Source organism: Typha latifolia, chromosome 8 (assembly GCF_019914945.1).
Source record: "Typha latifolia isolate L0001 chromosome 8, TyphaL0001v2, whole genome shotgun sequence".
NCBI lineage: Eukaryota > Viridiplantae > Streptophyta > Magnoliopsida > Poales > Typhaceae > Typha > Typha latifolia.
The window spans coordinates 10,332,909-10,342,004 of record NC_133093.1 but is presented as its reverse complement, the minus strand read 5'-3'; the positions used below and the strand labels follow the sequence as shown (position 1 = coordinate 10,342,004).

The 9,096-nt window shown below is 43.4% G+C and overlaps 2 protein-coding genes across 3 annotated transcripts; one reads left to right on the top strand and one right to left on the bottom strand.

The window, feature by feature from the left end:
- The first annotated feature begins 644 nt into the window (after positions 1 to 644).
- On the top strand, positions 645 to 4,190 carry LOC140793446 (trihelix transcription factor GTL1-like). Of its 2 annotated transcripts, XM_073144928.1 has the most exons (4): positions 645 to 1,391; positions 1,781 to 3,194; positions 3,276 to 3,542; positions 3,680 to 4,190. In XM_073144928.1, exons 1-3 carry the CDS (start codon positions 1,111 to 1,113, stop codon positions 3,507 to 3,509), a joined length of 1,929 nt encoding a protein of 642 aa, XP_073001029.1. In that variant the 5' UTR covers positions 645 to 1,110; the 3' UTR covers positions 3,510 to 3,542; positions 3,680 to 4,190. The 2 variants fall into 2 exon arrangements, with proteins under 2 accessions (XP_073001029.1, XP_073001028.1); XM_073144927.1 differs by having other exon boundaries at positions 3,276 to 4,190.
- Positions 4,191 to 6,776: 2,586 nt separating this feature from the next.
- LOC140793980 (protein CDI-like) lies at positions 6,777 to 7,739 on the bottom strand. The gene has a single exon (XM_073145782.1). It carries the CDS (start codon positions 7,719 to 7,721, stop codon positions 6,957 to 6,959), a length of 765 nt encoding a protein of 254 aa, XP_073001883.1. The 5' UTR covers positions 7,722 to 7,739; the 3' UTR covers positions 6,777 to 6,956.
- Positions 7,740 to 9,096: the final 1,357 nt, after the last annotated feature.

The following is a 9,096-nucleotide window of genomic DNA, read 5'->3' as shown; positions in this document are numbered from 1 at the left end:
TACGGAAGCGGAAACACTTGCAGAGTAAAACTAAAATTAATCATCTCCCTCACTTCCACGATCCCTCCTTACTTCCCCCTTATCACCTTAGTTATATCCAAATTTTTTAGTATTTTACTCCCTTCGATGCATCATAAATCATAATTACTTGGGTTAGATCACGGGGTGCCACCTGGACGGGAAGATTCCCTCCGTTCTCCTAACTGGCCACGTACTGTTTTATTAGCTAAGAGATGCGAAGTTAATCCATAGAATACTAATTACCGAGTTAATTAATCCCTCACGTTGTCACTAATTACCTGGCTACCCGTGGGCCCCAGCGGTAATCCCCGGCACGTTCCCAACCTCTTTCGCCCTCCACTGGGCCCCACGTTACAGCTGTTATTTTGTGTTCTTGTCTGCCTCCCCGTTCATACATGCTACCTTTTTAATCCTTTATTATTATTTTTCTTCCATGCTGCCACTTTTATTTGTGATATTTACCGATCTCTATCATAAAAATGGTCCCTCTCTCTAGAGATTAATTATCCCTTTCTCACCCCTGAACTAAGTTAACATTGCACAGATTATATCACATTTACATTTTACCCCTCCAAGACAGCGCTGCATACCCTTTCTTTCTCCCTCATCTCATCATCATCCTCATCACCATCACTATCTTACTCTATTCTTTTTCTTCTTCTAATCTTCTCTCTCTCTCTCTCTCTCTCTCTCTCTCTCTCTCTCTCTCTCTTACTCCTCTTTCCATCTCGTCTTCAACCGCAGCTCCATCGCCCTCCCAGCTATGTTATTCTCCAAATCCGTATTATTTATACGAGTCTTGTAAATGGTATCCCGAATTTTTAAGTGCTCTACTCCTTTCCCGTCCTTGTATCTTTTTCCTCTCTTTCCAGTTGTCCAAGCTCCCATCTTTTTCACCTCCGTGTTGTACTGATTTCCTTTTCCAATTCCCAATTCCTCCAGTCCCAAACTTCTCCTTTCTCTCTCCCAATCCCTCTCCACTCTGACTAACGAGACAAGAGAGAGAGGAAGAGGGAATCAACTCCAGAAATAGTAGCAGGAGAAGTAGGAGAGAGAGAGACAAGAAGATTACAGATCAACCATGCAGAAATGACCCCATTCTCCATGCTAGCCGAGGCGGCCTCGCCCATAAGTAGCCGTCCACCGCCGCCGACGCAGAATTACGAGGAGTTGATCGCCGGCTCGGCAGGCGGGAACTTCCCCGACGAAGAAGCCCTCGCCGGGGGCGGCGATGAGGTCTCCGGAGGTGGAACTCCGGGGAACCGGTGGCCGAGGCAGGAGACGCTGGCCCTACTCAAGATCCGGTCCGAGATGGACGCCGCCTTCCGAGACGCCACCCTCAAGAGTCCTCTTTGGGAAGAAGTTTCCAGGTAATTAACGGAAGAGACTCTAATTTCCTTACGAGTTACCGCTATAATTGAGATAGATATTGGAAGACGGCAATGTTCCTTACCACGAGGATACCTCCCACTGTTGCTGTGATCAGCTTAGCTTTTGAGAAAGAAGAATAGCCCATCTGTCTCTGAATTCGATATGAACAGTTTCAGATCCGCTTCTTCACCAATCCCAAGATTTCCAGTTGTCTAATTTAGGAATACAACAGATCCAAACACATGCATTATTTACCATGAACAACTCATATAGAATTATAACTTTTCCTCGGATAAGATTAATTTACCTTCGCGTTGTTGGGCTAATAATTAAAGTAAAATTATAGATTAGCTGCAATCATCACCTTCTCATTTGGGTGGGTGGACAGGAAGCTAGCGGAATTGGGGTACAAGAGGAGCGCGAAGAAATGTAAGGAGAAATTCGAGAACGTGCACAAATACTACAAGAGAACTAAGGATGGCCGTGCCGGTCGTCAGGACGGCAAGAGCTACCGCTTCTTTAGCCAGCTGGAAGCCCTTCACGCTGCCACGCCGGCATCCAATTCTGCCGCCATGGTGGGGCCACCCGCTGTCCAAACCCAGGTACCGTCCATCCCGGCGTCAGCCGCGATCGCCCCGCCGCCGCTCTCGGCCCCATTGCCCGGAATAGGCAACCCTTGGAACCCGCAACCGTTTTCGGGCCCCACCGCTGCGGGAATCAGCTTCTCGTCGAACACCACCTCGTCGTTCGAGTCCTCGGAGTCCGACGACGAGGAGACCGCAGATATCAGTGCGGGCCAGCAGCACGAGAAGCGGAAGCGAAAGAGCGGGTCCAGCGGGAGCAGCAAGAGGATGAAGGCGTTCTTCGAGCGGCTGATGAAGGATGTCAAGGAGCGGCAGGAGGCCATGCAGCAGCACTTCTTGGAGACGATCAAGAAGCGTGAACAGGACCGGATGATCCGGGAGGAAGCGTGGCGGCGGCAGGAGATGGCGCGTGCCAGCCGCGAGCAGGAGATCTTAGCGCAGGAGCGCGCCATGGCTGCGTCCCGTGACGCCGCCATTGTCTCATTCATACAAAAGTTCACCGGACAAACAATTCAGCTACCGCCAATGCCAGCCACCGCAATTACGACCGTGCCGCCTCCACAACCATCCCCCGCTCCACCGCCGCCGCCACCACCGCAACAACAACAGTTACAAATACCACCACAAACACAACAGCAGAAAAAGCATCACCAACGCCACCAAATTACCGACATGGTCGCCGTCCCGGAGCCGCAAGATCCGTTCACCGGTGGTGCCGGCTTCGAGATGAGTCCGTCATCCTCGAGGTGGCCGAGGGTGGAGGTTCACGCCTTGATACAGCTGCGGAGCGGGCTCGACTCGAGGTATCAGGAGGCCGGGCCGAAGGGTCCGCTGTGGGAGGAGATCTCCACCGGAATGAAGCGGATGGGCTACAACAGGAGCTCCAAGAGGTGCAAGGAGAAGTGGGAGAACATCAACAAGTACTTCAAGAAGGTGAAGGAGAGTAACAAGAAGAGACCCGAGGATGCCAAGACTTGCCCCTACTTCCACCAATTGGATGCTCTCTATCGCAAGAAGCAACAACAGCAGCAAGGAATCAACACCACTCCCAATTCACAACAGCTGCCAACTGAAGGCGAAGACAAGAACGACAACAACAACACTATCGTCACCGCCGCCCCTGCAGCCACCACTGTGATACAGACTAGCAGCAATGGCGGTCTAGCTACCAGCTTCTACGAAGAAGGTAACGACGGTGACAACTTGACAATGGATAAGGTAAGCAACCCTCCCTACTTATCTCTTCTTTGCAATATATCTCTTTCTTAGTCAAAAATTATATGGATTCCGCTGCGGCAGCAAGCGGGGTTGGACGTCAACTACGACAAGTTAGACGAACCCGACAGCGATAACATGGACCAGGATGACAAGGACGACGAAGACGACGACGGCGACGACGGCAAGATGCAATACGAGATACAGTTCCAGAGGCAAAACTCAACCGGCGTCGGAGGAAATGCGTCGAACACCACCACATCAGCGCCGGCCGCCGCCACCACGACAACTAGTTCCTTCTTGGGCATGGTTCAATAAAGAGCTACAGTTCTTCCTCCCATTGCATCATATGTACCTAACTTCCTATTCGTTACAAACCCCACATTCTCCTCCCATCTCCTCCTCCTCTTCTTCTTCTTCTCCTCTATTAGTTCTACTTTTGGTACGTGCATCAACTTCATAGTCATCACTTCTTCTACTCGTCGTAGGTGTCTCATATGATTGGACGGTGATGATGATGATGGCCATCGAACCTATATCGATCCCCATCTTTTTTTTATTTATTGATTCGTCGGACTGGAATAAATATCCTTCTTCGCCTAAGGCGGTAATAAGCTTCGCGCACACAGCATCACGGATAGGCAGGCAACCAAGGGATACCCCACTATGAGGAATAGAACAATTTGCCCCAGCTGTGAGTGTGTATATTCTATTGGAGGGACAGAGGAAGGTGGTAGAGGAAACTAAAACAACTGTACATCACCACGGTTTGTCTTCTGTACCTAAATCTCCATTTCCACTTTAATTGTAAGTTTAAAAGAAGAAACGCTGGTGTTTGGTGAGGGATTCTTTTCTTAAACTTTTTTCCTTTCTTTTGTCCTTCTATTTAGGTAAATTAAAAATTCTCATGTTGTTTCCTAATTAACTGTTGTTAACTACAGTGTATATTTCCTATTCTTGTAGACAGTATTAATGCTGGGTCTTGATTGCTTTTGTGAACCTCTCCTCTTTTCTTCCCTTTGTTAGCAATTCAACACGACCATTGTCTATGTTAATTAATGGTGGATGAGTATGAGACTAGCACAGCTAATCCGTAACTAAACAAATCAACCTCATTGGTTATGGAGTGGGGCATGATGCAATGAAAGCTATGGTGTTCGACTTCTGATTGGATCTCGGCCGATAAGATAGAAAAGGAGTAGTAAAAGGCTCCATTTAAGTAATCACTGGCATGCCCCATGATAAGATAGCGTGATGTGCTCATTTATGTATATATAAAAGAAGAAGAAGAAGAAGAAGAAGAAGAAGAAGTTAAAGTACATATCCACTCTCTTCACTTTGGCATGGTGATCCAAACACCCAAATTGACAGTATTTAACTAGTTGCCTGCTTAGTTTCTCACATCAGCCAAACATATCAACGAAATTTTCGCACTTAAATATTTACCCATACATCCATTTACCTAATTATGCTCTAATAAAGCTTCTAAAGATGCGATTTCTTCCAAAGTAATCCAGTCCATGTACATCATAACTTGCATGCCTTTCTATTAAAAAAAGCCCCCAACTTTCTAACAATTCCAACCACAAAAGATGGTGTTATGGATTGGAAGTTTGTTTCTCCATGTTATCCCCCTTGAAGCATTGTTCCCCACTTGCACCTATTGCACATGGGCTTCACCTTCCTCCCTTCCCAAGTTACAAAATACCATGGGTCCCCTCCACCTCTCCAGAGCTGAGAGCACCACCTTCTCTTTCTTCAAATCCTTTTTTATTTATTACCCGTTTTATACTAATAGAGAGTAAACAAGAAGAGGTAAACAAACCCAACTCTTCTTCACCACCACTTGGTGCGAAACAAGCCAAGATTAGCTTTTGAAAGAAGCCATTTCACCTTGTATGCCAAAAATCAAAAGCCTACGGGCTGTGGGTTGTGGGCTCCCATCACAAACAGGCTTTTATAGAAGTACATTCGATCATTTCTGACATCTGAAGGCGAATGCTTAAAAAGAGAGACTGGAATGTAAGTTATAAACTAGATACAGATAGGCTAGATTACACGTAGGCTTTCTCAACTATGATAGAGAGAGGTTAGTCTCACTTGTATCTTCTTAGGAGAAAAATATGACAGTAAAACTCTCCGAATTATCAAGTATCATATTTTACGCCGAAGTTTATTTTACAAAATTACCCTGTACACATTTAAATTGTAGGAGAAGATTACATGGCATTGAGTTAGGACTGGGAGAGAAAAATGTGAAAAATAGGAGGGGAAGAGAAGTTAAAAGAGCCTGGGAGTTTGAGAGGAATAAGAGCCATGCTCTCATCAAAGCTGTAAATAGTGGAGCTAATAGCTCTATTTGGCTCTTTAGTCCTTCAGTGTAAAAGGTGGATGTCTATATCACCCTATCCTAGGGCTTCATATACTAAGCAGGCTCAACAATAGAACCGCCCATTGTTAAGGAAAAGTCCGACTTAAAAGAAAAGAAAAGGTAAACGTTTGACAAAGATGAGAAAAAGAAAGCATAAATGTATTAGTATAGGTTCAGGAAAAAAAAATATGAGAACAATTTTGACACAAATGAGAATAAAAATTAGCCACATGTCAATTTCGGAAGGAAAAGCAAATGGTATTATGGTAGGTTAGTATAAGAATTATTTTAAAATATTTGAATAGTTCAAGCAATAGAAAGGGAGAGGGCTCAGCCACCTTCATAATGTCATTTCAGAGAAGATATGTCCTGTAAAACTAAAAGTTTTTTTTTTTTTAAAAGAAAACTTAAGCATCTATTGAATTCAAGTGTCAAATGTTGTCTGGAATAAGTTTAAAGTTGAATTCGAATCAACATATGTAAGCAGATAAGTCATTCCATAAACAGCAGGAATGCAGGGTTTTTGCAGCACTTTATGAGGATCTGACAAGGAATAAAATTTATTTGCCTGCCTGCATTATTGAAGAAGATCAATGACTTTGAAATGGATAAATATGTAGGAATTTTTGTTAGCTGACGTACTTTAATTAGGTCGCATAATCCTTGCTCTGCCAAATATATTGCACATATAGTAAGGGTAGACTAAACTAAACTACATCAACTTTGATACTGAAGATTCTGAAGATTATGAAGGTGTTAAAAGAATCCTGTAATCCTACATTGGAAGTTGGTTAATATTACTACTATTCCCTGTTGGGTAGAAGAGCAAATGGGCTATCCAGAGGCAGGCCATACTAACGTCCTCACAACTAAAGAAATCAAGATAGCGAAGGATGAAGGAGAGATATTTTGTTCTTTTGTGAAATATCTCTTTCATTATATCATGTAACAGTACGTTAGTTAATTCAGAAATTCCACACTACTATCCTACACCTATGGCCAAAAAAATGGAAGCTGGCATCAGGGTTAAATATCTCCGTGGATTGTCATTAGATTCCTCTACTGTACAGCTAACGAAGCAGAAAGATTAACTGCTCCTCTGAATAAATTTTTGTAGATCTTGTTAGAGCTAATGTAATTCTATAATGAGTTGACCAAGAAAGTTCTACCTAAATACTTACGCAAACTTCTCAACTGAAGCAAGAACCAGAAACTTTCTCCCAATGAAGGATCAAAAATGCATATAGAACTACATAAACATAATACAGAGGTGGATGCAATACAAAATATTCAGAACGATAAAAAGGACTACTCGTACATAGATACTAACAAACAAGGGACATCGACTAGAATATAAATACTGTTCATCGAGCAACAAACGTGCGCACCAACGGTCAAATACCCTCCGCCGGCAGCTCCTTCATCTCCTTCTCCTTCTCCTTCTCGTACTCCTCCAACTCATCCAACCACAACTCCGCGAACTCGCAATCCTTGTACTCCTCGAACCAGGGCCCCCCGGACGTGTAATGTATCGCCCTCGGCAACGTCGCCAGATCCCCGGGCTCCACCCTGTTATGGCCGACCAAAAAATTCCAAGCGAACGAGACCTCCCCAATGTCGTCGTCGTCGAGCCACATGAACCGGTGGAGGTACGCCCCGGTCTGCGTGCTCACCACCTCCGGCGTCAGCGCGCGGTTCTTGGGATGGCCGCAGTTGTACAACACCATCGACGACCAGTTCTTTCGCGGGTACGCGGTCTGGACGACGCCGTCCATCTTGGTGGACTCCTTCGGGGCGTAGTCGTGCTTGACGCACATGACGGCGCACCCCGGGTCGATCAGTGCGACCAGCTCGCTGACGTCGGCCAGGTAGAGGAAGTCGCAGTCGATGAACATGGCCCAGCCGCGGAAGCCGGCGAGGAAGGGGGTGAGGAAGCGGGTGAAGGAGAAGTCGGTGCTCTCCGTGGGTCCGCGTTGGCGCCAGTAGAGGCCGGAGGAGCGGAGCTGTGGTTGGAGGATGGGGGAGATGGAGAGGGGGATGGAGGAGCGCTTGAGGAGGGAGTGGCGGCAGACCTTGAAGGCCATGTCTTCGCGGGGGTCGTAGCCTATGAAGACGCGGAAGGGGAGGATGGCGGCATCGCCATTGGAGGAGGGCGACATGGTTTGGGTGGTTTGTTTTGGTTTGGGAGAAGAGGGAATGGAGAGGAGGATTTATAGGAAGGTGGAGGTTGGTGACTGTTTAGATTTAACGCCCACGTTTTATTCGGTTTTTGTAAATAATTGGATGGTGGCTTCGAACAGCTCGGACATTTGTGATTCTCTTGTACACATAATAGTAACTCTGTCTTCTGTTCGTTCTTCCTTCTTCTTCTCAGCAAGAGTATGTCATTTTCCATGTTTTAATTTTGTAAAAAATAAAATCTTTTTATATTTTGCCTTTGTTATCCTTCAGATTCTCAACTCTTGTATTTTACTTTTTAATCTCTTAAAAAAATTCTTGAATAAAATCTAATAGAATGAAGAAAATTTTATTAATTTTACCCCTCATTTTATTCTAAAATCTAGTTTTTCATTTATTTTACCCTAATCTATAAAATGTATTTGATGTTATTCAAAGATATTAAATTAATTTACATCTTATATGATAATGTACCGTTAAGAAAACTAACCCCCTGATTTTAAAATATTTTAAGTGAAATACATAGGCTGAATAATAACTATTCATAACGTACAGTATTAACAACAGCAAAGGTAAAATATAAGATTTCTTTTTATTTCTCAATTAACACCTATAGATACTTAAATTACTTACGACTTCTTTAAATAATGAGCAAAGAAGTAGCGAGTGAATTTTAATAATTCGATCGATATCAGTTAGTTAAAATTATAATAAAAAAATAAATTATAAAATTAATTAAAGACGGAGTATAATTGTATAAATTATAAAATAGGTAAAGTAGATGATATGATTTATAAAATATCGTATAAATTATCTCATAAACGTACTGTGATCCACGTGCATGGTTCGTTTTTTTATTCCCTCCCACCGTACACAAGAGTGTGATCCACATGCTCTGTTCTTTTCTCTCCCCCTGCCACCTTCTCGTAAATCGTAATAATATATATTACAAGAGCTTCCACGTTGGCCGTCGGGAGTAGCTCAGCCATCCATTAATAAATATTATACTGGTATGGAGTATGGGACCATTATTATTACATCGAAACAGGCTTGAATTTGATTTTTTTTTAAATACTTTTCTTGATATATATATATAGAGAGAGAGAGCTTATAGGCTTTGGGCTTTGATAAATAGTACTTGTAACTATACTATCTTTTCAGATCTACTGTGTCGGGGTTGAAAACGGATTGTATAATACTCGATCCAAATCTAGATTCATATTTTTAGTTTGAATATATATATATAGATACGGATATTAAATAATAGCAAAATTTAAAATAATTTCCTAACTAAATAGATACATATTATTTTTGGATAGTGAATCGGATTTTAAATGAATGTTGAACAAATTTTAA

Bases quoted from the DNA above. Each gene is read 5' to 3' on its own strand.
- LOC140793446 (XM_073144928.1), top strand. From the start codon at position 1,111: ATGACCCCATTCTCCATGCTAGCCGAGGCGGCCTCGCCCATAAGTAGC. The intron at 1,392-1,780 runs GTAATTAACGGA...GTGGGTGGACAG, and splicing joins CTTTGGGAAGAAGTTTCCAG to GAAGCTAGCGGAATTGGGGT. The intron at 3,195-3,275 runs GTAAGCAACCCT...CCGCTGCGGCAG, and splicing joins ACAACTTGACAATGGATAAG to CAAGCGGGGTTGGACGTCAA.
- LOC140793980 (XM_073145782.1), bottom strand. From the start codon at position 7,721: ATGTCGCCCTCCTCCAATGGCGATGCCGCCATCCTCCCCTTCCGCGTC.